This window comes from Eschrichtius robustus, chromosome 4 (assembly GCF_028021215.1).
Source record: "Eschrichtius robustus isolate mEscRob2 chromosome 4, mEscRob2.pri, whole genome shotgun sequence".
In the NCBI taxonomy this organism is placed as follows: Eukaryota; Metazoa; Chordata; class Mammalia; order Artiodactyla; family Eschrichtiidae; genus Eschrichtius; species Eschrichtius robustus.
The window spans coordinates 60055303-60083082 of NC_090827.1; the positions used below are offsets into that span (position 1 = coordinate 60055303).

A 27780-nucleotide genomic window follows, 5' to 3' on the forward strand; every position below is an offset into this window, starting at 1 on the left:
GGAATACCACAGTTCATCTACTGATGCCAGACCAGCTTACCAGCTGACAACTGTTAGGCTACATTTTTCTTTCTCATCTATTTACAATCAAGACTGCCTGGATTGAAATCCCAGCTTCTCACCTGCTATGAACTTAAGCAGTCAACTTGTCTGAACCTGCAAAGTGCAGATAATTATAGTACCTATTTTAGAGGGCTCTTCTCAGGATTAAATACAAGTGAAGGGCTTGAAACAGAGTGAGTGATCAAGTGTCTCTTTATATTAACAACACTCTATTTCGTTAATTCATTCTCCACATTTTTATTTTTGCACACCATGAAACTGTGGAAACGCATTCTCTTCAAATTACCAGGATCTGAATTTAAAACTCTGGCTGAACAGTACTTACAAAGGTTATAACAATAGTTGGCTTTTAAATACAAATTCATTTGCATTTTAAAACAACCAACATGACTACATTTTATCCAGTTCACACCCTTTTCCCTTGGTTACATTGGGTTGAAACAATTAAAAACAACACAAGAACAGCTATTTAAAATATACAAGGAAACTAATTTACGCCCCTCATTGACCTTTTTCCCCCTCTCCAAAATAGGATAGTGCTATCAACTCCCCAGGGATATTTTTAGGGTCTAACTTTAGGCTGTGAGTTTTTTTATAAAAAAATATTAATTCTCATCTGTCTGTTTCATAAGAGTGTCAGGATGGTGAAATAAACTAAGGTGTGTGAAAAAAGTCTTTGCATTTCAGATTATTTCAGGAACGCGAGATAGTAGCAGCGGTTGATCGAGGAAAAAAGCAAAAACCTCGTAAAAACCACTATAGAGCATTTCGGCCGTGAGAGTAATTTTGACACTCTGAGGCTCCCGTAGTCAAGCTCGCTTTAAGAGCCAAGATGGCGCTGGCGGCCGAGTTACCCACGTGCTGTTTCCGGTCGTAGCTGGAACTATTGGCAATTGCCAGCGGTGTGGGTTTTCTTAAAACTGCTCGTCGCGGAACCAGTCAGCAGCTAACATGTCTAACAGAAACAATAACAAGCTGCCCAGCAACCTGCCGCAGTTACAGAATCTGATCAAGCGGGACCCGCCGGCTTACGTGGAGGAGGTAGGAATGCGGCGCGGTGAGGCTAGAAGCCGGGACGCGGCTGGTTGAGACAGTGGCTGGAGGGAGGCATGGAGTGGAGCTGGGGTCCTGGCTCGCCTCGTGTTCTGCTCTTAAGTTCAGGGGTTCCGCGAGAGGAGAAAAGGGGTTAAGGGAGAGACATGCCACAGGGTTCGTTCCCCACCTTTTGAAATCTGCTGCCCGTCTGGGTTTTCTGCCTGCTCCATAGACCCTGCTGCCACAGAAACACCATTTAACAGACCTCATTTTTGCTTTAGGGGTTATCTCCCGAGCTGAGGTCGAGAGACAAATGGTCCGCCCCCAACCTCTGACTTCCAGACAAGTTTCTTAATCCTTTTCTTTCCTGAAACCCCTAAATGGAATTAGTCTGTAACAGTGGATGAAACTTTTGTTTAGATTGTTTTCCACCGACGTCTGTTTCCGGGAGCCCGCGCTCTGTGCCATGGACTGTGTTGGGAAGGAGGGGGTATTCTCAAGTATAAGGGACAGACACAGGAGCTTAGTATTATCTAGTTAAAAAAACAGGATTCAGTCTCATCGGAAGCTGGCATGACCTGGATGTCAGAATTTACCTCGGGAAAAGATGAAGTTGAAAATTAGATTTGGTCTTCTCTGGTGGCGCAGTGGTTAAGAATCCGCCTGCCAATGCAAGGGACATGGGTTCGAGCCCCGGCCCGGGAAGATAACCACATGCCATGGAGCAACTAAGCCCCTGCGCCACAACTACTGAGCCTGAGCTCTAGAGCCCGTGAGCCACAACTACTGAGCCCATGGGCCACAACTACTGAAGCCTGCGCGCCTAGAGCCCGTGCTCCGCAACAAGAGAAGCCACGACAATGAGAAGCCCGCGCACCGCAAGGAAGACCCAACAGAGCCAAAAATAAATAAATAAATAAATGTTTAAAAAAAGAAAAAAAAGAAATGTTTAAAAAAAAAAAAAAAAATTAGATTAGGTCCGGACCGTGAGGGGCTTTGTATACTGACCTCATACAAATTGTGAACATTAAGGGTGTTTGAGCCGAGAAGTGACAAAATGAAAGTGATGATTTTGCTACATTAATTTGGCAAGTGCTTTCTTCAGACACCCATTTTTCTGACCGGCATTAAACAGGTATTTGCTTCAGTTACTTGTATGTGCAGATGGCTAACACAATTATTCTTTTTTTTTTTTTTAAACCCTTAAATTCTCATGTATTTTTTAATTAATTAATTTATTTATTTATTTGTGGCTGTGTTGGGTCTTCGTTTCTGTGCGAAGGCTTTCTCTAGTTGCGGCAAGTGGGGGCCACTCTCTATCGCGGTGCGCGGGCCTCTCACTATCGCAGCCTCTTGTTGCAGAGCACAGGCTCCAGACGCGCAGGCTCAGCAATTGTGGCTCACGGGCCTAATTGCTCCGCGGCATGTGGGATCTTCCCAGACCAGGGCTCGAACCCGTGGCCCCTGCATTGGCAGGCAGACTCGCAACCACTGTGCCACCAGGGAAGCCCAATTATTCATCTTTTGATTGCCCTTCTCATTTTCCTCCTCCCCCAGATTTTCACATAGAAATATTTATGTGAGTACATTTTAACAAATAGCGGTCTCAGTGGTTTAGGTCACCAGTAGAGAGAGCCCTTCCAAAGATTCAAGGGAGTGGAAACAAAGACTTAAGGAACAAATACAAGAAGTTAAGTAATATAGGTGAGGCTTTGAGATGTGTGAAGCACTATAAACCATTAGATAAAGTAATAGCTGAGAGTCTGTACAGCGCTGTATTTAAAAGCATTGGTTTCAAAACTAACTCCGTATCCTGGCCCAACTGTTGACCAATTGTGTAACCAGAGAGGGTTAACCACTTGAGCCTATGTGTATTTTAATATGTGAGAAGGAGATAATACCTACTTCAGAGGATTACTGTTTGATTCACTTAACAAATATTTATGCAAATTCACACATATTGTACCTACTGTGTGTTAGTATAATTCTCAGCACTCAGGATGCAATGATAAATAAGATACAAGAGGCTTCTTCTCTTGGACTTATATTCTAGTGATGGAAAACATATAGTAGTAAGAATTCTGAAGAAAGTAAAACTGGATATGAATATGTTAGAATTGGAGGCTGTTGATTTGGCTCTCATGAACAGGGAAGGCTTGTCTGCTATGATATTGAGACAGATCAAGAGCATTCTAGATAGGGGGAATAGGAAGTGAAGAAGCTATTGATGGAAAAGTAGAGAGGCAGCCAGTGTGGCTAAACTATAGTGAGCACAGAAAAGGGTAGTGTAAGATGATGTGGGGAATGCAGGCAGACAGAGGTGGGATGATGTGGGGCCTTTTAAAACACGGTAAGGAATTAACATTTTACTCTTAGTGTGTTAGGGAGCCATTGAAGAGTTTTAAGCAGAGGTGTGACATGATCTGATTTATATTATTAAAAATTTATTCTGGAGGCTGTAGATAGAATGGATTGTAGAGCAGCAAGATTGGAAGCAGGGTAACTAATATGATCGCTGTCAGAATAGCCTAGGCAAGGGATGGTGATGCCACTGGAATTACCAACACAGGTGGAGAGAAGTGAACAGATTGGGACTAGCTGTACATGGAAATAGAGCTAGTAGGACCTCCTGGTGGAGTGGATATGGGGGATAAGGAAAAAAGAAGGAAGGAAGGATGGTTCAGGTTTTTTATTTCTGCATCTGGGTATTTGACAAATACTACTTAGTACCTGTTATGTACTAGGTACTGGGACTACGGTAGTGAGCAGTACAGATAAAAATACTTTTCTCATTAGATTACATTCTAGTCATCTAGGGGAAGAAGTGGGATAAGAATCTTGCCAGGAGCACACTGAGTTATGGAGCCCTCTCTTCACTTGTCAGTGGTGACGTGGAGTTAAGAGAGGTAGGGTCTTAACTGAAGCATGTAGGGACTTCAGGTCTCCCTCTTGATTCCTACTCTTGGAGAAAACTGGAGGCTTAGCAGTTTTGTTGGGGAAATCAGGGGTTATGTTTTTTGACTAGGCTAAGTTTAAGAGATGTCTGTTAGACATCTAAACAGGCAATTGGATATATGAATTTGGAGCTCACTGAACCAGTTAGGGCTGGTAATATAAAGAAATACTCACTCTTGGGACTTACGTGGTGGTCCAGTGGTTAAGACTCCACGCTCCCAATGCTGGGGGCCTGGGTTCAATCCCTGGTCAGGGAACTAGATCCCGCAGGCCACAACGAAGCTCCCACGTGCTGCAACTAAGACCTGGAGCAGCCAAATTTAAAAAAAAAGAAAGAAAGAAAGAAATACTCATTCTCTTTCTGAGTGTCTCTCTCTCCCTCCCCTTCCCTTCCCCCTCTCCTCCTTTCTCACTATCACTCTATCTAACACACACATAGTTTAAAGCCATGGCCTAGGCATGAGAGTAGCTGTAGGGTGTGGAACTGAGGCCTTGTGAGTTCCAACATGGGTTGTTGTTTAGGATTAAACATAATTAAATGAAATAATGTACATGATGAGTTTGGCACATAGCAAGTGCTGAATAAATGGAAGCTATTATTATTTCTGTGTGTCTATTGCTTTTGCCTGTTAACACATCTTATCTAGAACTCCAGGATAAAATCATAATTATTATTTAAAAGAAGAGGGGAATTTTGACTGGAGAGCTTTGTGTACTTGAATTATAATTTACATTTTCTGACTCACATATTTCTGCAGATATTAGTGCTCTATATACATGGACAATATAGTAGGGGGTCATTTAGATAGTAAATGGCAGTAGAGAGCCAGATCTGAGTTTTTGACTCTTGTTTCACTGTTCTTTATACCTTACTACCTAAATTTCTAATGATAAGGGAAAGGGTCTTTAGATTACCCAAGATGTGCACAGATTTTTCAAAACTCATTTTGAAGAATGCTGATAAGGAAAACATAGTGTTTCTACATACCTTTGCCACATCTTTTTCTCAATGCCATTATCAAAGATTTCTAAGTAATTTTTAATTCTCTACTGAGAAAGTCTTATAATAGAAGGTGACCAATTTAAATTTTATTTTTCTACAGTTTCTACAGCAGTATAATCACTACAAATCCAATGTGGAGATTTTCAAATTACAACCAAATAAACCCAGCAAAGAACTGGCAGAGCTGGTGATGTTTATGGCACAGGTAAGAAGATAATTTTTGAGTAAAACAAAGACCAGTTGTTGCACACAGCTTGCAGAATATTTTTCACTTATACCCAACCTCATTCAATTCGGGAGCAGAAACTTAATTTAAAAAAGAAAATTAATTTTCCCTTTTTGCAGATTTTATTTCCTCCTTATGTTCAGTTAGAGGATTTCACTAGAGCTTTTCACAGAGCCAACCGGAGCAAAAAAGCTTTCAAACTATTTGTTTTCTTCAAATTCATCATAAAAGCAGATTCTGAATCATGTCACATACTTTACTAAGACTAGAGGAAATATGAAAGGGGTCAGAGAGGTTAGCATGTAGAAGAAAAAGAGATGGTTTGGAGCCATCTACTTCTATGAAATATAGCCTTTTATTCTCCTTTTGCAGAACATCCTTAATATGTGCATATGAATTATAGGAGAGAAAGAAAAACTTCAGAAGAGCCTTTGCTTTGTTACAGATTGGTCACTGTTATCCAGAACATTTAAGTAACTTTCCTCAAGAGCTGAAAGATCTTCTCTCCTACAACCACACTGCCTTGGATCCAGATCTCCGAATGGTAGGACCAGAAGTTGGATTGATAAATTGTGCTGTGTTCACGTGTGCGTATAATATGTGTTTAAAGGAGAACAGCCTGTCATCTAAACATCTTTCTAAAATGTAAATCAGTGTGTCACCCGTTCCTTAAAATCCTTCTGTGGCTTCTCATTTACACAGAATAAAACTCAAACTTATTAACTTAGCCTGTAAGTCCCTACATGATTTGCTTCCTTCCTGTGTTTTTGACCTCGTGTCCTTTTCTGCTGCACTCCTGTCTCTGATCTCTCAGTTCTGCCAGTATGCTGACGCTGCCAAGATACTCTTTTCCCTTTTTTGATTAGGTGATTCCTTCTAGTCATTCAAATCTCAAATGCATGAAGAACCCTAATTATAACCTATAGTTTTTATAGAGCTTAGTTTAGACATTTATCTATTAATTGGCCAGTTTGAGCATGTAAACATTGTTCCCTTAGTGATCGACATTGGGTCCTGTCTGGGATCCCCTTTACCAGGCCAGTGGTCCCATTTCCCCCACCCGCGGGGAATGTTGGCTGCTAATGGCCCCCAGCTGCCCTTTCTCTGTCTTCAGCTAAATGGGAGGCCTAGCACCTGGGAAGTGGCCCTCCCAGCCCACAGGTGGTATCTGACTAACCCAGAGGCTCAAAAGCCCAGCCCTTCCCAAAGGTCCAACTTTGTCCTGCAGTTTGTGCTTCAGGGCTTCTCTGTAATCAGACTAAAGCTAGTCTCCAGCCAAGGACACATCCTTGCCCAGCTTTTCTCTGCCCTATCCTGCTTCTTTTACTTCCCTTCCAGAAGAGAGCACACCCTGGACAAACCTCTGTACTAAATTGGGTTCTGCTTCTAGGGAACCCAACCAGAGGCATTTTCAAGTTTTATATATCAGCTTTTCAAACACCTTTACAGCTGGTAGAACTTACACAAATATTATGATCTCAAAACATACTAATATCCTTTACCAAAACGTATAAAAATGCTAAGTCTGTAGATTCAACTTTGTTTCTTATTCTTGCATTTTCCCAGGCTTTCTGTAATTCTTCAATTTTTATACTTCTCTAGGATTATCTTAATTTGATATCAGGCCAAAAAAAAAAAAAAAAGAATACCATCTCAGACAAGCCAAGGTTGGCGTCTCTGATTAACTCTCAGCTGGGACGTGGGACCTGGCGGCACAGCCTCAGAGGCTTCAAACTTGAACCATTGCAGAAGACTTTTACTTAGGTCAAGACTTAGGTCAAGTCCTTGTGGGCCGTACAGATTTGAGACTTTGAGTGTGGAGACTTAGTGTCTTTCCAAGTAATTAGGTCTTCTTTAAGTTTGGTGTGCTAACAGTACCCAACCAAATTGGTCTGCAGGCATTATTAAATAAATAAATGTGTGTGTATATTTCTTTATAGTGTTTTATGATGATTAATGGGTTTTAAAAAATAATTAGGACGTTGCTAGGAAGCAAGGGATTGAGTCTGTATAATTAGCATTCCTCTTTAGAGGGTACTCGTGAAAGTTGGTGGTAAGCAAGGGTGCTACAACTACCACTGGGCCGTTCTTACTACTAACTGTATTTCAAAAGAATGCCTTGTAAGGTCACAGATTCAGATTGATTATCCCAATTTAGTGTGTTATGTTATTGTAACCCACCTTTCTTATCTCTGTGGATTTACTGATCACTAGCGTTTTTCTACGTTGACACTTCCTTGACCTCCTGTGTAAAGGAGCCCTCCTGCAGTCACTGTGTATCAATTATATTACCCTGTTTTGTTTCCTTCCTATATGAGGTATACCTGTTGATATGCTTACTTGCTTGCCTGTCCCCTCTTCCGCTCCACCCCCAGTGTAAGCTCCATGAGGGCAGAGACTGACTGTTCTGTTCCCATGCCTAGAATAATGCCTAGTTAGTAGAAGACATTAAGTGCTTTTGGGATATACTTGCTCCATTTTCTCATCCTAACTTTATCATTATCTTATAGTATGTTTTTTTTTCCTTCCTGAGACATTTTGCAAAGCTTTGATCTTGCTGAGAAATAAGAATCTCATCAATCCATCAAGTTTGCTAGAACTCTTCTTTGAACTTCTGCGTTGCCACGATAAACTTCTGCGAAAGGTAAAGAGCAAAATCACTCCCCGCTGCACTCCATATCTCATTCTTCCTTGCAGTGACATGAAACTTATAGCATTTGGAGTCTCTTGATGCTTCATACTATTGGATACAGCTAAGAATAATTTTGATAGGAAAAAAATTGACCATTGTGTGCATGCAGTGTAGTGGTGCTAGCTAACATTTATTGTTTACTTTTTGCTAGGTTACCATTTTCAGAGCATTTTACGTATTCATTTACTCACAAAGTGCCATGAGATAAGGGTTATTGTTGTTGTTATTTTATAGATGAAAAGGCTGAGGCACAGAGAGATAGAGTGATGTTCCCAGGGTCACACAGCTTCTGAGTGGTGAGGCAGGAACATAAACCCAGGGAACCTGGCTCCAGAGCCCAAGCCCTTTTCCGCTGTGCTGTACTGACCAGCTGAATCAGAGCATGGACTGGACACTCGTGGCTGTAGCCACTCCCACCCTCTTCCCCCCAAAACTGACTTTTTTTGTTATTAATATTTCCCTGTGACTTCGTGTTTGCTTGTATAAGTAAGACCAGAAGTTGAAGATTTATGAAAGAATTTTAAGAAAGAGAAACTAAAGTTTACATACATTAACTTAAAAAAAATTTTTTTTTTTTTTTTTTCAAAATATTAAGAGACTGCAACCATTTGATTTTAGCAATTGTACTTCTTGGACTAACTTGTGAATAAAAGTGATCCAGGGGAGCATATTTTGGGTACCAATGATATTTGTAAAAATCCCAATATTGTCTTGCATGCAGTTAGGGGCTTGGACTTTCCTTTTTATTTTTTTAATTTATTTTTTTTTAATTTATTTATTTTTGGCTACGTTGGGTCTTCGTTGCTGCCTGTGGGCTTTCTCTAGTTGCGGCAAACGGGGGCTACTCTTTGTTGTGGTGCTTGGGCTTCTCATTGCAGTGGCTTCTCTTGTTGCGGAGCACGGGCTCTAGGGCACGCGGGCTTCAGTAGTTGTGGCACACAGGCTCAGTAGTTGTGGCTCACAGGCTTAGTTGCTCCGTGGCATGTGTGATCTTCCCAGACCAGGGCTCGAACCCGTGTCCCCTGCATTGGCAGGCGGATTGTTAACCACTGCGCCACCAGGGAAGCCCCGACTTTCCTTTTTAAAAACAAAACAGAACAAAAAAATGTATTGAGATGTAATTCACATACAGTGCATCCATTTAAATGTACAATTCAGGGGGTTTTAGTGTAGTCACAGAGTTTTGCAACCATCACCACAGTCAGTTTTAGAACACTTACAGCACCCCCAAAAGAAACCCCATTCCCATTAGCAGTTACTTTCCATCTTCCCATCTGTCCCAGCCCTAGGCAACCACCAATGTACTTTCGGTCTCTATAGATTTGCCTACTCGGGATAGTTCGTGTAAATGGAATCATATAATATGTAATTTTTTGTGACTGGCTCCTTTCACTTAGCATAATGTTTTCAAAGTTCATTCATGTTGTAGCATTTGTCAGTATTCATTACTTTTTGTTGCCAAATAATATTTCATTGTCTGGTTATACCACATTTTGTTTATCCACTCATCAGTTAATGGACATTTGGGTTGTTTTCACTTTCTGGCTGTTGTGAATAATGCAGCTATGAATATTTGTGTGAACATTGGTTGGAAATATATTTTCATTTCTTTTGGGTATATAACTAGGAGTGGAAATGTTGGGTCATAGAACTTCATATTTAACCTTTTGAGGGTAACTTTCATTTTGCTTTACCTGCTTTTTTTTGTTTGTTTTATTTGTTTTTGGTCTCTTTTGTGATAGAATGAAAAGTGGGGAAAATTAAATCCTCCAGTGCATTTATATTTCTCTCCAAATTAAGCAAGGTTAGAAATGTTGGTTAATGTGTATATGTTTTTGTTTCTTTTCCTCAGACTTTATATACTCATATTGTGACTGATATCAAGAATATAAATGCAAAACACAAGAACAATAAAGTGAATGTAGTAAGTACCCTTTTGTTTTCCATGTTTGCAGCATTGTACTACAGTATCGTGCAGTTTATTAAGTCTTCTTTCTCCTCTTTTTCTTCAGGTATTGCAGAATTTCATGTATACCATGTTAAGAGATAGCAATGCAACTGCAGCCAAGATATCTTTGGATGTGATGATTGAACTCTACAGGAGAAACATCTGGTAATATCTATGTACCTGTCTCTTTTGAAATAGTCTTTTATTCATTTGTAATTACCACAGAACACATACACAAATATTTTTCTTGATTTTGAGCTCTTTAATATATCTCTGCCACAGATTAAGTTGGAAGTAAAAATATGGAGGCAATCCAAATGACTAATAACAATATTGACTACCATTTCTTGAACACTTGCACTATGCCTTACCTCATTCAACCTTCAGAACAGTGTAATGCAGCTTATTTGGGATTATTCCCACCTTATAGGTAATGAAACCTATAGGTTCATAAGTTTAAGTTTAGTAGCTAGTAAAAGGCAGAATTGAAATTCAAACCCGATCTGTCTGACTGAAATCTGGGCTCTTTCTACTCTGCCTCTCTGAAGATTTTCAAATCAATTTACCATATGTACTTAAATTATCATGTTTCATAAACTTTGGCTTGTTGGTACAGTGTCCCAACTCATGTCTTTTGCTTTTCTTATTCACTAATTTTTTAAAAATATAAAAGTAATATTCGTTGCAGCAGAAGATTTGGAGAAGCTAGAAAGTTTTTTTTTTAATTATTGATAGTCCCACTCCCTAGAGATAATCAGTTAATATTTTATGATATTTCCTCCTGTCTTTTCTTTAATGTGAATTTTAAAGTATGGTTGGAATTTTGCTGTATTGTAGTTTTTTATTGGTTTTTTATTCCCCCCCAGTTATCTTGAGTAGGTTTTATGTCATTAAAAATTCTTCAAAAAATACATCTGAATGGCTGCATAATTTTCTGACACACAACTGGGCTAAAATTGAATTAAATGTTTGCCTGTAGTTGACTATTTAGCAACCCGTGACTTTTTGAAATATTACAAACTGTGAATTTTAACATGTCAGAAATATTTACTATTTATTTTGTGCCATTGTCTATGCTGTCAAATACAGTCGAATGAAAATTCACTTTAAAACCCTCAACTGTCTTCCCCCAGGAATGATGCCAAAACTGTCAACGTGATCACCACAGCATGTTTCTCTAAGGTCACCAAGGTGAGCACGTGTATGGCTGTGTGAAGGCACTGTCTGTGAGTAGCCCGCTTCTTCAGCTAGAAGGTGAAGGAGATGGGTACACGAGGAAGAGGTGGTGTGCGGATGTGCTGCTGTGCTTAGGCTGCTTCCCTGGTTTATCTGCGCTTTAGAGGAGTCACACAAAATTATGAGTTTTTAAAATGCTTGGTATTAAACGATAGCCTTAGCGTTTATTTTATGTTTTCCTCTGTAATTCTTGACTGCTCTTTTATTGGGCTCAGGCACAGCTGAAAGAAATTTAAGGACATGTTTGCCTTTCTGTTAGAGAGGCTATATCACTTTTCTTGTGGGGGGATGTAGAAGTTCCTGACTTTCTACTTGAAGGATATCAACTATGTAGAGCTGGGCTAAGACACATGAGCCCAAATCCCACCATTCTTTGTTGTTTTTTTTTCCTTCAGATCCTAGTTCATATGCATGTGTAAAATATAGACAAAGGTATTCATTCTTTGTTGTAAGCTGGGATGAGTAATTGATGTTGTTTGAATTGGTTTTTAGATATTAGTTGCTGCTTTGACATTCTTCCTTGGAAAAGATGAAGAGGAGAAACAGGACAGTGACTCAGAATCTGAGGTTAGTTTAACCATAGATACTTCTGAACTTTTCAGTTGAGCAGATTTTATTATTGTTTTCAGTACAGATTGTAAAAGTTGGAAAGAAACTTAGATGCTACCTTTATCCTTTATTGAGTTCTGCCATGCTGAGATTTTATTCTATTTAGAACTTGTCACTTACATTCAGAAAGACTGGTTAAGTAACTAGTAAAACTTAGATTCATTCAACCTTGTTCTTAGTGCTAAAGCTATACCCATATCTCACTATATAAACTTAGAATAAAAATTACTGCCAATATATTTTTGAGGTAGAGTGTTGACATCATGGAAGTTTAGAGTGGAGAAAGGGAGAAGGGTAGTACAGCATCTTTAAAAGGAAGAATCAGGATTTATGATGTCATGAAATTTTCTTTATTAAAAAATATTTTTTATTAATATTAAAAAAAAATTCCCTTCCCATTTTAGCATTTTGGTAACAAGAATACTGGAATATGGGATAACACCTTTTGTTATTACTTTAGTAAATAATGTATGAACAATACATTCTTACTGTATAAAATTTCAGATACTATAGATAAAAGTTTTCTTGATCCTTTCTTATTTCCACTTCCCAGTTCCTTCTTCATAGATAACCATTTCGTTTCCCATGCATTTCTGTGTGGATGTGTATACATATTGTCTTATGTGTGTGGTCTGTTTTTAAAATATATATAAATAATATAAGTATTATTTTGCAACCTGCTTCCTTTGTGATGACATATATAGATGTACCAATGCATTTAGATATTCTTCTACTAGTACATATAGATCTACCTCATTCTTTTAACCTCCACATAATATTTCAGAATATGGATGTACTATAGTTTAAGCATTTCCCTATTGATAAATATTTGTTTCCAGTTTCTTTTTTCAAATAAAAACAAAGTTGCATTCTGTCTGTATATTAATACTTCAGTAAAAACTAAAAGCAAAGTAAAAACAAAAGTCAGTGTTGCAGTGAAAATCTTTGTATGTGCCTGTTCCTGCAGATGGGCAAATTTGTTTTTTATTGAATTTTTAAAGTTGTGTTTATTTTTAATAGCTGCATGCAAAGAGTATAAGTACAAAGAAGTGATTGAAAGGGTTATTCCTTGCTTCTATGCAGATTTTCCTTGTTTATAGTTTTACAAAGTAGTTTATTCTTCAGGATGAGGGACCAACAGCAAGAGACCTGCTAGTGCAGTATGCCACAGGGAAGAAAAGCTCCAAAAACAAGAAAAAGTTGGAAAAGGCTATGAAAGTCCTCAAGGTGAGACTTGTACCTGGGAAATGAGATAGGAATCATTAGAATGCAGAATATGTGGTCTTTAGAAAAGCTTTTAAGCATTTGGAATAAAGAAAATAACGGTTTTTTGTTTTTTTAATTAATTTATTTATTTATTTATTTATGGCTGTGTTGGGTCTTTGTTTCTGTGGGAGGGCTTTCTCTAGTTGCGGCAAGCGGGGGCCACTCTTCATCGCGGTGCGCGGGCCTCTCACTGTCACGGTGTCTCCTGTTGCGGAGCACAGGCTCCAGACGCGCAGGCTCAGTAATTGTGGCTCACGGGCCCAGTTGCTCCGCGGCATGTGGGATCTTCCCACACCAGGGCTCGAACCCGTGTCCCCTGCATTGGCAGGCAGATTCTCAACCACTGTGCCACCAGGGAAGCCCGAAAATAGCATTTTTGAAAGACTTAGAAATGTGTGATGACTTTTTAAGCACTAATTTTTTAGATGAATAAATGTTCTCAGCTCTAGCAAGATCTGTGGCTTGAATAAATTAATTTGATTAAATTCATTTGTTTTGATCACGATGTCTTCTCAGAAGAGTATGCAAATGAAGTACATTTTGTTTTGTAATAATTATTTGAAAGTCATTAATTTGGTCCTTGTATGTTTTTTAATGTTCATATTTCCAAATCCCTTTAAGTCTCACAGGTGCTAATAGCTAGAACATTCCCAAGGTTTAATCTTTTTTTTTTTTTTAATTTATTTATTTTTGGCTGCGTTGGGTCTTCGTTGCTGCGCACGGGCTTTCTCTAGTTGCGGCGAGCGGGTGCTACCCTTTGTTGCAGTGTGCGGGCTTCTCATTGCGGTGGCTTCTCTTGTTGCGGAGCACGGGCTCTGGGCACACAGGCTTTAGTAATTGTGGTGTGCGGGCTCAGTAGTTGTGTTGCATGGGCTTAGTTACTCTGAGGCACGTGGGATCTTCCCAGACCAGGGATCGAACCCGTGTCCCCTGCATTGGCAGGCGGATTCTTAACCACTGCGCCACCAGGGAAGTCCCCAAGGTTTAATCTTAAAAGACAAAAACCACCTTTAGTTCTTCTAGTTGAAAGAAAGGTTTTTGGAACAAAGATTTTTTTTTGTTTCTTTTTAATTAGTGTGATGGGGACTTCCCTGGTGGTCCAGTGGTAAAGAATCCGCCTTCCAATGCAGGAGACGCGGGTTCAGTTGCTGGTTGGGGAACTAAGATCCCACATGCCACGAGGCCACTAAGTCTGCATGCCACAACTATTGAGCTCGAGTGCCTCAATGAGAGAGCCCGCATGCTGCAAACTACAGAGCCCACGTGCTCTGGAGCCCACGCGCCGCAACTAGAGAGAGAAAACGCATGTGCCACAACTAGAGAGAAACCCGAGAAGACTGCATGCCGTCACAAAAAGATCCTGCATGCCTCAACAAAAGATCCAGTGTGCTGCAACTAAGACCCGACGCAGCCAAAAAAAAATAAGGAAAATAAATAAAATAAATATAAATAGTGTGATGTACTTGATAACAGCCTTTATAGCACATTAGCACATTTAATCCCAAGGGCCTCTTCACTGTAATTCAGAATGTAAATGTTTTCCTCTCCCTTTCTTTCAGAAACAAAAGAAGAGGAGAAAACCAGAGGTGTTTAACTTTTCAGCTATTCACTTGATTCATGATCCCCAAGGTACTATAATTATGACCTCCCAAGTTCCTTGTTGGCTTTATCTGCCTATTTAGCTTCCTACCTTCACGGTTACCAGGGACTATAAAATCCTTGGCACTTAGTAGACAATCAGTAAATGCTTAGTTGTTACCTATTGGTTGTAGCCTAGAGAATTCTGTTCCAAAGCAGTGATGCCCAATCCACAGCAAAATAAGAAAAATATGGAGGAACAGCTCTCTTTGCAATTCATGTCTTTAATAACACGGTACTTGTACTATAAGACATTGTACTTGACCAAATGAAAAATTGACAATCTTTTATTAGTCCCTTTTTTTTTAACTGGTATGTGGAAACCAAAAGTTTGGGAAACCCTGTTCTAGAACACTAGTTCTCAAACTAGAGTGCACATTGGAATCACTTGGGGAATTTATAAAACTATACTGGTACTTGGGTCCTGTTATTCCCAGAGACCGATTAGTTGATATGGGGTATGGCTGGGCAGTGGGGCTTTTAAATGCTCTCTGTATTTTAGTTTTAGTTTGCTGACCCTTCCTCTAGGTCAGTGTTTCTTGGACTTTAAGGCACATACTGATCACCTTGGGATCCTATTAAAGTACAGATTCTGTCTGATTCAGTAGGTCTGGGGGTGGGGCCTGCAGTTCAGTACTTCTAACAAGCTATTAGGTGGACAGCTGCTGCTGGTCTGCAGACCACACTTTGAAAAGCAGGGTCCCAGAGAACTATAAGTGGAGCATCTGTCAACGGTAACTCAAGATGTGGATGCTAAAAATCTTGGAAATCCTTAAGACTTAACTTTGGGCACCACTGAAGGTATATTTGCCTGTGTGTGAGTCTTTTCACCTTCTGTCATGCCGCTGTTTTTACCATCCTGGTTCTGCAGAGTGATTTCAGGCACAGCCATACCAGAGTCAGTGATCAAACTACTGCTTTCCTCTACACCTGGTAGATGATGTTGTATAGACCATGGGCCCACAGTATACTTCTCTGATATTCTCCTTTCAGATTTTGCAGAGAAACTACTGAAGCAGCTCGAGAGCTCTAAGGAGAGGTTTGAGGTGAAGATGATGCTCATGAACCTCATCTCCAGATTGGTGGGAATTCACGAGGTTTGAATTACATTATGTTTCTCTTGATGAGTGTTAGAAGTAGAATTTTTCTTGGTAAAAGGACACTAAGGTAGAGCAGTGGCTTAATTTTATCGTCCCAAACCATTTAAACCCATACAGTTTACAAAGGGATAAAGTCTTTCACTCTGAAAATAGCTGTTTTTGTCGCTTTGTTTTCTTATCAGTAAGTATGGATGTTGAATTGTACATGTATTCAGTTTATGGACAGACTATTTTTGTTCTGTTTTTCTACTTTTTTTTTTTTTTTCTCTACTTTTATTTTATCTATGTTTCACTTATACATTTTCCTGAGCCACCATAGCCCACATATTTTTATCAACTGTTATTACATTTCACAGTTTACCCCTTCATAGCTTTCCTGACTTCCAGCCCACTCTAGCAGGAGGATCATGTTTGCAAAGCTGAATTCTCTGGCCATTCACTTTATATTAAATTAGATTGCAAGAGCTCCTTGGTGGTATAATGTATATATATTGTGTATACATATGGAAACCTCACACATACTCAGACTAACTGCCATTGTAGAAAAGGGGGGATTCCCAGAAATTCAGCCCATGAAGAAATGACCATTGAGGTTGTTCCCTATAGTTTTGCTCTTATAACTAGTGCTGTTCTGATCGTCACTGAATGTGTTGCTTTCTTCAAAAAAAAAAAAAACACAAGAAGTAAAACAGCCTCCTTTATTGAAAATCAAACATTATAGACATATATCAAGTTAAAAATGAATAAATGCACTTATTCCATTTCTCTAAGAAAACCTTAACATTTTAGTGAATAAATTGCTTTTTCTACATGGGCTGCAGTTCTAAAGCAGGATTACCAGGTCAATTCTTGTTACATTTGTGCAGTAATTTCAAGTCACATCTGAATTTGTGCTCAGTGGAAAAGCAAAAGTGATTCTTAATTCGAGCATGGTTTGACGGAAATGATACTGGAGTTTCACAACTGGTTACAATTGAACACCCATCTCTGTACTGAACCCAAGTCTTCCCTTTTACTTCTCTGGTCCTGGTTTTGCTCTGCGGCTAAAATAGAAAAAAATTTATTCTCACATGATGAACTTTGAAAAAGACTAGGCCATCTCCAAAGTTTCTCTTCTTGAAGTTAAAGACTACAATTGCTTTAATAACTGGATCCTTGCCTCCTTTATCTAGATAGACTCCAGAGTGTTAGTGTTTTCTGTCTAAAATATGGAGCTCAGAGTAATTCCTCCAGTGTGGTTGGACTGGTATCCCGTAACAAAACTAGACTGTGGGTTTCTTGGTGATCAGATTACACGAGGCGCTATTCAGATTTGAGTTACTATTATCTTTGAAGACTAAGAAATTGGTTCTGCATCCACACCAATTTAAAAGTAGAAGAAAGTTGCTTTTTGACTGCCTTTTCACCCCCTGGTTTATTCTGTGTACACTTTCTTCTTCCTTGACATAACAGGATAGCAACAAGGCCTTCCTTTCTTTGGTTAATACAGCACATTGAATCATCCTGGAGCATGAATGCTTGTTGAGAAAAAAAGACGTAAAAAAATGATTCCCAGTTAGTTGAACTTGATGATATAATTGCATCATGGAGAAATGAAACTCCACAGCTCAGCTAGATATATATTAAAGTCAGTGCATTCTTCTTTCCACAGCTTTTTCTCTTCAACTTCTACCCCTTTGTGCAGAGGTTTCTGCAGCCCCACCAAAGAGGTAAGGCTTCCACTTGCCGTGTTCCTTTGGTGGCCTTGGGGTTAACCATCCAGAGTCTTTTGTTCTGGAATTAATACTAAAGACAAGAGTTAGGAGTGAAGTGTGTTCTGCTTCAGAGACAAGGAGAGAAACCTGTATGTTTTCTTTCCAGATTCTGCCATGAGGTAATTGTTCTGCTCATCAACTTTAAGAAATAATTATTTGAAGGGGGAAAAAACACCGAAACAAAATGTTGGTTTCTCAAAGCAAGTCTTTTTGTAATACTATAAATACTCATGGGAAAAATTCTAAAAAAGAATTTTGACTATTTATTGTAACTTCATTATAGATACCAGGGTTTAACTTACCGCTTTCATTGCCCTCATTTATATTCTTAATTAAAAGCAACATGAAAGCAGGAAGGAAGAGATGGTTGTTTTTGCCTTTGAACTTGAACCAGGGTAGGAAAGAAATGAACATTTATTGAACATTCAACATGAGCCAAGCACTGTGCTAAGTGCTTTACATACAGTCATCTCATTTAATCCTCACTTCAATCCTGAGAGGTGTAGAAAGAAAAAAAAAAGACCAAGATCACTCAGCAAATAATGGCTGATTAGGCTTCACCTCACTTCTTTGTTTTTTGCCAGAGGCCTTGTTCTTTATCCATACTGCCCCTTTAAAGGGAGAGTGTGTGTGTATATGTGTTTGTATTTATTCATTTATTGAGTGATTTCTAGTCTGAGCACTGCATTAGACACCAGTGAACACAAAGTAACATCCTCACCGTCATAGAGCTTACATTCTAGAGGGAGATCTACAGAGTGCTGTGTGTAATATGTCCAGGTGACGGTAAGTATTTTGAGGAAAAAGGAAGCAGGTGAGGACAGTAGGGAGTGCTGGGGTGGGTTCTGTCTAGATTATGTGGTCAGGAAATCATTTTGATAAGGCAGCAGTTAAGTAGGACCAGAAGGAAGCGAGGCAGTGAGCTATGCAGATGTCGGGGGTTGGGTGTTGGGGCAGAGTTAAGCAGCAGTAGCATTACGGCCAGCGTGTGCTGGCCGTGTTTGCTGTGGTCCTGAGGGCAGGGCAATAAACTGACCGTGGCCTTTCCGATCTCTGACATTTTTAGAAGTAACGAAGATCCTTCTGTTTGCTGCACAGGCATCTCATCACTTAGTGCCCCCAGAGGTGAGAACTCTTAAACTTTACTTCTGTCAGGATCTAGTGCATACGTAGCCCTGCCACTAAGTATGTCATGGTGGCTTTTCCCACAGGGATTACTGTCCTCCCTGCCTTTTTTAAACTGAGTAGAAGAGACACTAGCTCTTAAGGAGATATCCATAGAAGTTTACTCATAGAAGTAAAAACATTTTAATGTAGAAAGTAAAGTTTATTTTGGACAAGTTGTTGAGAATTCTGGTTTTGTTTAATTGCCAAATTTTATGCTGGGGAGGGCAAGAATATCAGTGAATTTATAGTGATTATTATTCAAAACTGATCATTTCTTTCTTTGATTAAAATAGTGTTGGATGATCCTGGGTCAAAGCAATTTTTAATCCATGGAAAACTAATATTAAAGGCGAGCCAAATTTAATCTGAGGATAGCTAGGAAGAAGGCTGAAACCCAAAGTGGAATATTTTTCTCTCAGTCTTCCTCAGTCTTGATCCTTCCAACTCCCAAACCGAAGGTGGAGGGCTGTTTTTCCACTGTAATAGTTTATGGTCCCTTCATCGTCAAGCGTTTGAGTAGGTGTAGACGTTTTACCAGCACTCATATCCTTTCTCTCCCTCCCGTTCAGATCACGCAGTCATTGCTCATGACTGTGGCCAACAATTTTGTTACCGACAAGAACTCTGGAGAGGTCATGACAGTAGGGTATGTAGAACGTGGCTGTAGGCAGTGGGTATGGTTGTAACGCACTGGGTTTGCTTTCCATTACCAAGATGTAAAATTTCAGCTATAATGCGCTCTCTGCAAAAACAGTTTAAAGTACACTTCAGTCTTCTCAGCAGGCTTGGTATTTTTAATTTATTGGTCAGAATTTTGAGCCAGAGAAAAGATATTTGCCCTTCTAATCAACATTTTGGTTTTTAACTAGCTTTCCCTCTTTCAAATGAATGCTTGTGTGGCAATCTAAATGTTTTTCTTCTGTCTTCTACCCTGAATTCCTATCTTCCCTAAAACAAATGATTCGTTATGGAATCATTTTTTAATCCCAAGGCGGTTCAGTGGCCCTTTTGATTAATTCAAAAGCACTTAATGAGTGTGAGCAATAATTTAAGGACGACTGATCGGTCCCGATGACTAAGCAGTATGCTGAACGCTGCTTTTCATCTCCCTTGGAAAATACTGCTGGGATAACAGCCCTAAAGACCTTTAACTTTTCCTTATTTGACCTAGTACTATCTCCCCTAGAGTTGGGGAATAAATGCTGCTGTCATATACAGGCACACTTCTTTTTATTGCCCTTTACTATATTGCTCTTCACAGATACTGCGTTTTTTTACACATTGAAGGTTTGTGACAACTTTGTGTGGAGCAAGTCTGTCGGTGACATTTTTGCAGCAGCATTGGCTCACTTCATGCCTCTGTGTAACATTTTGGTAATTCTCACAATATTTCAAACTCTCCACCAGCAAAAAGATTATGCCTCCCTGAAGGCTCAGATGAAGGTTACATTTTTAGCAATAAAGTATTTTTTAATTAAGGTATGTACTTTTTAAGACATAATGCTATTGTACGCTTAATAGACTACAGTATAGTTAAACATAACTTTTGTATGTACTAGGAAACCAAAAAATATGTGTGACTCACTTTATTGCAGTGGTCTGGAACCAAACCTGCAATATCTCTGAGGTATGCCTGTATTTTACAGAGATTACACTGTTTCTTATTCTTCTAGTAGAGGAAATGGCAGTAAACTGTCTGGAATCAAAGCCCTCTGAGGCTCCCCACCCTCACACTCTACCATGCTGCAGTTTTAGAGACCTAAGACCTATAAAACCCAACTTACATTCCTTTTGATTTAGTCTTTTTAGAAAATATTCGTAGGTTGAACCACATGAAACTGCTGGGTTTTTTTTTTTTTTTTTTTTTTTAATTTATTTTTTTCCTTTTTTTAGAATCAATGCTATAAAAGAGATAACAGCTCGATGTCCTCTAGCCATGACTGAAGAACTTCTCCAAGACCTGGCTCAGTATAAAACACACAGAGATAAGAGTAAGTGGTGTGTTATTCTCGGTAGATCAAAGAGTACAGAGTAACTCATTTTTACCTCAGTAGACTCTTTGCTCTGAAGTTTCTAATTAAAGGTATTATTTTCCAGATGTGATGATGTCTGCTAGAACTTTGATTCAGCTCTTCCGAACACTGAATCCTCAGATGTTACAAAAGAAATTCCGGGTAGGTGAAGCATACATATGTTGATCAAGGATTTGGTCCCAGAAAGTGAGGGTGATTTCCTACAATTTGAGTTGGAGTATTTCTGATGCTTCCATTAGGAGTATCGGTGATACATGTAGTTTTATTCTTTAAGCTCAGAATAAAATTGATTGAATACTGTGGCTTAACTGTTTTATAGTTGGTATATGCTCTTTGATGATGGATGACTCTTATAGACCTGTTAGACTGCTGGAAGTCAGTAACTGATGCCAGTATTGAACAGGCTGTTCCCTAACCAGATACTACCTCTTTCAAGTTGGGACAAAGAAAGATGCATGTATGTAACAGAAGGAGAGCTCTCAAGACTTAATTGAAGTTTCCTGAGGTGGATCAGAAGAAAGCAAGAAGACAGTGGGGAAAGTTCTGGCTGGGGGATTTACTTTGACCCAAGACATTGGTGGACTGTTCTTGTCATTCGATTGCTTCCATTTTTTGTGATTCTCCCTCTCAATTCATAATCCTAGAGAATCCTTTTCATGAATAATGTTTTGCAGTTTAAGCACCTCATTAAAAACTGGTTCCTTTCCTTTAGGGTAAGCCTACAGAGGCCTCCATAGAAGCAAGAGTGCAAGAATATGGAGAACTAGATGCTAAAGATTACATTCCAGGAGCAGAAGTTCTGGAAGTTGAAAAAGAAGAAAAAAATGCTGAAGATGATGAAGGTTCATTTCTGTTTCACCATTATTCAGGACAAAATCACTCCTACTATATCTGTATTGAGCTTGAAATCTTTATACTGTTTGGACATTCATTTAGCAGAAGTTTCCTGAGTAATGACTGTGTGCCGCGCCCTGTTATGGGCACTGAAGGTCAAATGGGCATGGTCCTGCTCTGAGAGAATTTACATTCTGGTTTAGGAAATGCCTTTTCATGTCCTTCAGACTGGCTGCCCCTTATCAAGGGCATGCTGTTTGACACTTGGGAAAGATAATGGGTTTCTTTTGTTGCCTAGATAAAATAATGAAGATTAGTCTATAGCAATCCTCCTGTTGAAGGAGAATGCTTGTTGAACTGGTCGAAGAATGCTTGAGGAACTCCACTCTCATTTCCAGGGTTAGCATTTACTGCATTGGTTGCTAGGGTCCTGTCTTCTTCCTGTTCATTCCTTCATTATTTCAACAAAACTTTCGTAAGCATTAGCTATGAGCCAGCCACTGTCAAAGCAAAGATGAATGATATGGTTCTTATCCTTGAGGGTCTTTCATAAACAGCTAATAAATCATTAACAGGATTTATGATTGGAGTCGGGTATAAGGGCTGGAGAGACGTCAGGTCCACCTCAGAGGTTCAACAAAGGCTTCAAGGAAATGGTGACCCATGAGCCGTATTTTGAATGATTAGTGAGCAGTGGTAATATAGTGGAGACTTTCCAGGCAAACTGTGAGCAAAGTACTGAAGGGTTTAGGAAACTATGAGAATGTAGGATACAAGGTGATGCACAGAAAGCGATGAGACTAGAGATAGAGGTGGGGCCTCACGTGAGTGGCTGTGTAGGCCATGCCTAAGAGCTGGGACACTGTCTTACAGAACGTGGGCATCCGCTGAGAGACTGCAGGTATCCTTCATTTTGAAAGCTTACTGTGGTGGCTCCGTTAGGAACTCTGATACCTCTTTACTGAGGGGTCTACAAGGTTCTTACACAACCAAAATTTTCTACCTTGGTTCTCTGAATGACTTGTTTCTAACTAATTTCTCAAACGTGTAAACGTGCTTAGACAAGTTAAATAACTTGTATGTGGCCACTGTAAATGTACAAGTACAGTTCTGATGGACATGGCTAGTTTGGTGGAAAGAATGTGGGCTCCAGAGTCATACATGATTTTCCTAATTTCAGTGTAGGCTGCATTTCTAGCAGCGTGGCCTGGGGCAGGTTACTTAACTCCGGAGTCTGTTCCTCTTTTGTTGAGTCACGAGGGTTAGAGAAAGATTGTAAAGTTTTGGCTCATGGTGGATAATTGATCAGTGCTTATTCTCCATTCCTTCCTTGACTTAATTAAATTGATGTGGTTTATTTAACAATAATATTGCTCAATTCTTGGTGAGCATCTATTTGAGATTCATTACCTAAGTTTTCTTTTGCTTGATTTATCTCAGTGTACCATGAACACTCAACATAAAGCGGGTGCTAATGGTGTGCTCTTTTTCACACAGATGAGTGGGAAAACACCAGTCTCAGTGACGAGGCAGTTTCCGATGGCGAATGGGTTGACGTGCACCATTCTTCCGATGAAGAACAGAAAGAAATCGTAAGTCCTAAAATGTCCTTTTCTCAGTGTTGAGGGGCTACGCCCTCACTGGAGCTAATAGCCGTTTAAGGCTGTGTTGTGTCCTTTCAAGTCTGAGAAGCTGAATAGCATGCCCTTGGAGGAGCGGAAAGCCAAAGCCGTGGCCGTCAGCACTAGCCGAGTGTTAAGTCAGGAAGACTTCCAGAAAATCCGAATGGCCCAAATGAGGAAAGAACTTGACGCTGCCCCTGGGAAAGCCCAAAAGAGGAAATACATCGAAATAGACAGTGATGAGGAGCCCAGGTAAGACAGCGTGTACACCAGGTCTTCAGTCAGCTCACGTGATTATGAAAGTATTAGGAAAAGGAATTCCATCCTTGTTACATATTACATTTTTTCCTTCACCCCAGGGGTGAGTTACTTTCTCTTCGGGACATTGAACGCCTTCATAAAAAGCCAAAGTCTGACAAGGAGACAAGACTAGCAACTGCAATGGTGAGTGGGGCATGTCATTGCCTAGTTGTTTAAACAACAGAAAGTTGTTTAAACAGAAATATGACTCAGAACTTGTATAGGCACAGAACTGCAGGTTTTTTTGGCTGCATTGGGTCTTCGTTTCTGCGCGCGGGCTTTCTCTAGTTGCGGCGAGCGGGGGCTACTCTGCGTTGTGATGCGCAGGCTTCCCATTGCGGTGGCTTCTCTTGTTGCAGAGCACGGGCTCTGGGTGCATGGGCTTTAGCATTTGCGGTGCGTGGGCTCAGTAGTTGTGGCTCGCGGGCTCTAGAGCGCAGGCTCAGAAGTTGTGGCACAGCAGCTTAGTTGCTCCGCGGCATGTGGGATCTTCCCGGACCAGGGATTGAACCCGTGTCCCCTGCATTGACAGGCGGATTCTTAACCACTGCACCACCAGGGAAGTCCCTGCAGTATTTTATTTTAATGTTTTAAATAAAAGTATAATTAACATAGAATAAAAGGCACAGATAAGAGGTGTTCAGTTAGATGAGTTCTAACAACTTGATAGCCACGTATGTAACCACCGTCTAAGACAAGCTGTAGAGCACAGAAAGGCACCGTTATATGTTCACGGTCTCAGGGAGGCTCAGTACATTTACCAGAGCTACGAGAAAAGCAGGGGAATGTTTACAGTCATTCAAGAAAAGCCAGAGACAGTTAGAGCTGCCTCAGGCAAGTCCTATGGCTGTTTGTGACTGCAGCCTGCCTACCTTTCCAGTTTCATTTTCTCTACCTTGACTTGTTTCAGACGCCATTCTAAATGGGCTCTGCATTACCCTCTATTCCATTTGTACTGACACTTGTTTAGATAAGTTTGAAAACCCATGTTTTTTTCTCCACCGCACCTTTGCATATACTATTCCTACCTGAAATGCTCTACCCTTCCCTCCTTTCCTCACCAGGAAGGCCTTCATCCTGCGAGAAACAGCTCATAGGGTCTCCCTTTCTCAGAGGCTCCTCTGGCCTCTAAGAAACCTTTTCTTCCACTGAGCTCCCCTGCCCCATTACAATACATCATGGTCATCTCTTCCCCTGGCCTGAACTGAGTCTCTGGGGAGCAGTGACTGCGTGTTCCCTCCACCTTAGTGTCCTTGGCATCCAGTGGAGCTGGCACAGAGGAGACGTGTGTGTTGGTGAGATAACTCCTGCAGTGGTATCTTTGTGTGTGTGTGCTGATAGGCTGGAAAAACAGACCGAAAAGAATTCGTGAGGAGGAAAACCAAAATGAATCCATTTTCCAGTTCCACGAATAAGGAGAAGAAAAAACAGAAGAACTTCATGATGATGCGATATAGTCATAACGTCCGGTCAAAAAATAAGCGTTCCTTCCGAGAAAAGCAGGTGAGTTCAACTTGGAGCTTGACTGGGTAGAGTGGTATTGTTGTTCTAAGACTTCTCTACATTTGAGTGGAGTTGTGCCTTCTAAAACCTTGTATTATGTGTGTCTTAGGATTAATGGAGTGCATTATTGGAGAGCATGGAGAGGTGGAAAGCGGTCAGGGCTTGTAAATCCTAGACCTGACTTTGTTGAGATTCAGCTGTGTGACCAAAGGGAGGCCGTTTTCCTCCTCTGTAAATAAAGGAGTTTAAACTAGATGAGCTCTGAGGTCCATTCCTATGCTAAAATTCTCTTGACATTGCATCTGTGAAATACATCAAAATAAACTGAATAATAATTTTTGAGTGTTTATTATATGGTACTTCTTTCCAAAAAGCAATAATTATGTGTGGTAATATCTCAGTAACGGTTTCAGGAAAGCAGTACAAACTAAACAGTTCTGTTGCTGGCATGATCCTTTCTCTGTGTACCCTTTTGCAAAGCCATTATGTTTACAGACCTTTTTTAATTACGTTTTATCCATTTTCGGTCTTTGATGGGTAGTCCTGTGCTGCCCTGTTGGCTTGCTTATTTCATAATTCATTGTAGTAAAACAAATTTATGTTTTTATATCCTCCTCTACTGCCAGTGTACCAGAGTGTATATCTAAATGTACTAGGAAGAATCTCTAGGAAGTCAGGTCACGGGTAAAATAGTGCCACATTCTGAGCCAGCGTTCCTAAATTGCAAGCCGGGATGAGCCTGCCAGGCCTCAATGTGACAGCCAGCCCTCCAGGGCAGGGCTCCATCGGTGTGGGAACCAAGTCAATATGACTAACTCTGTTTATTTAATCTTTCTAGTTCTAAACTCTTCAACAATGTTATGTAAGTGATAAAGTGGCAGTAGTTTTGATTAGAATTTGTTGAAAGTTTAGGTGAAAGGAAAGGTGCCGTTAAATAGTCTGAATTTTGCCAGTTCAATTTAAATGCATGGTTGAATTGATTAAATTCAATTGATAGTTTATCCTTCCCCTGCCCTTTATAAGATTTTTGGGTCGAGGAAATAATGATCATCCAGTTGGCAGGCCTTGCTTCGTATTGAGGTTTTTGTGACCTTGCTACATTTTATCTAGGGGTGTTCCCCCACCCCCTACTTCCTCTGTTTTTTAGCATGCTTTTTTTTGGCATGATAGAGAAGCCTTGCTTTGTTCCTGTCAGTACCTCTTTCAGTATAAAATACTTCTCTCAAAGATTAAAGAATTTTGTAAGAGGAAGTCAGTTCACTGGATATGTGCTAGTTCATGTGAACAATATGAACAGATACTGTGATTAAACTGACTTTACAAATGAGAAAATAAGACATAGATAGCTGAATCTGAGAAATACCTTCTTAGCCATGCAAATTAGGTTAAAATGAACTGGTTGATTTTTTTTTTCTACCATAAGCGTCCCACTTATTCTGCATATCTACAAAGACACACCAAGACCCAGATCTGAGCTAAAGGCAAAGAGTCAATAACTTAAAGTCACAAAATTCAAAAAGCTTGATTAGAGCCAGGCAACTTCCACCCCAAAAAATGCTTTAAAGTTTCTAGGACTCAGAGAGTGGTGGGTGCTTGGGAATTAATGGAATAATATCCATCACACACTTAAGATGTATACATTGACCTTGGCTGTCTTCTTTTTATAATTTGGGTTTATTCTTAATAATCTTTTATTTAATATTCTGTTATTTTCTTTTGGGAACTGTAAGACTTTATAAGGATGTTCATAGGTTCACTGTGAACATTGGTCCTGTGGTCTTTTTCTGTAGATCATATTAACTTTTTTTTTTTTTTTTTAAATCTTCCAGCTGGCGTTACGAGATGCTCTCTTGAAAAAGAGAAAAAGAATGAAGTAACTTCCAAGCAAGTTTTCCATTCCAGGGAGAATGCTAAATTCGTGTCATTACTCTGAAAACTAGTACATTAAGAATGTTTACATTAAAAAGTCCAAAAGCACTATATTGTGAAAACCACAGTAAACTTGGTAGCTTCTGGTGTTCTTATTTTAGAGATGGGTAGGGGTGGGAATGTTTGAAATGTAAACAGTAGTGGTGTTGTAAAATCATTTTCATTTAGTGTTCATGCAAAAAATTAATAATTATATGTATATATATATATATAGAGAGAGAGAGAGAGAAAGCCTATTAATTGTCACTGAAGATATAAAGTTGAATGAGCCACAACTCCTCACTCTAAATTTATAGCCTATTTGTAGGATGGGGCGAGGGGCAAGTATGTATCTGTGTATTTACAGTGTTGTATAAATAGTTCTCTAGTAGAGATAGGTTCATGCTTCTATGGGGTCACAGAGACCTTATGGACTAACTCTGCAGAGGATGGGAGTTATATATTCTCTTAAAACAGGACAATGTTACAAGAGTAAGAGGATCTTACTTGTAAATAGGCTTACCTGCTGAAAACAGGTCCCTGCTGTACAGATTTTGGGTAGACAGTATAGCTTTTTTAGTCCATCCATCCAAAAGATGTAATTTTTTTTTTAATGCCAGGTACAGAGGCTTTTTGGTTAAAACCTCGCTTTTTACATTGCCTTAAGTATAAATAGTAATCTTGGAGTGGCTTGAGTTCATCATTTGGGCTGCTCATTCTTCCATAGAGGAAAAAGAAATTAGATTGGTTTCCTCAGCCTTCCTTCACCCTGTAATATTTTCATCCCACCGTTTGCCTTGTCTCAGTCAATAAAAGGTTTCTAATGTCAAATAGGTACTCTGTGTGCTGAGTGGTGTGTGTGTCTCCCTTCACTAGGTGTGCTTGAGT

The 27780-nt window shown here is 39.7% G+C and overlaps 1 protein-coding gene across 1 annotated transcript; it reads left to right on the forward strand.

Moving 5' to 3' along the window:
• Positions 1 to 895: 895 nt before the first annotated feature.
• On the forward strand, positions 896 to 27725 carry SDAD1 (SDA1 domain containing 1). Its single transcript, XM_068542805.1, has 22 exons — positions 896 to 1104; positions 5157 to 5261; positions 5728 to 5826; positions 7816 to 7926; positions 9827 to 9898; positions 9987 to 10087; positions 11056 to 11113; positions 11651 to 11725; positions 12893 to 12994; positions 14593 to 14662; positions 15665 to 15768; positions 17423 to 17480; positions 18592 to 18650; positions 19262 to 19338; positions 20586 to 20683; positions 20790 to 20866; positions 21438 to 21567; positions 23057 to 23151; positions 23243 to 23433; positions 23541 to 23625; positions 24823 to 24984; positions 26814 to 27725. Exons 1-22 carry the CDS (start codon positions 1015 to 1017, stop codon positions 26859 to 26861), a joined length of 2067 nt encoding a protein of 688 aa, XP_068398906.1. The 5' UTR covers positions 896 to 1014; the 3' UTR covers positions 26862 to 27725.
• The last annotated feature ends 55 nt before the right edge of the window (positions 27726 to 27780 follow it).

What these genes read in the sequence shown, in the direction of transcription:
- SDAD1 (XM_068542805.1), top strand. Translation starts at nt 1,015, where the DNA reads ATGTCTAACAGAAACAATAACAAGCTGCCCAGCAACCTGCCGCAGTTA. An exon ending in TGTTACAAAAGAAATTCCGG is followed by an intron (nt 20,867 to 21,437) that starts GTAGGTGAAGCA and finishes CCTTTCCTTTAG; the next exon opens with GGTAAGCCTACAGAGGCCTC. An exon ending in GTTCCTTCCGAGAAAAGCAG is followed by an intron (nt 24,985 to 26,813) that starts GTGAGTTCAACT and finishes TAAATCTTCCAG; the next exon opens with CTGGCGTTACGAGATGCTCT.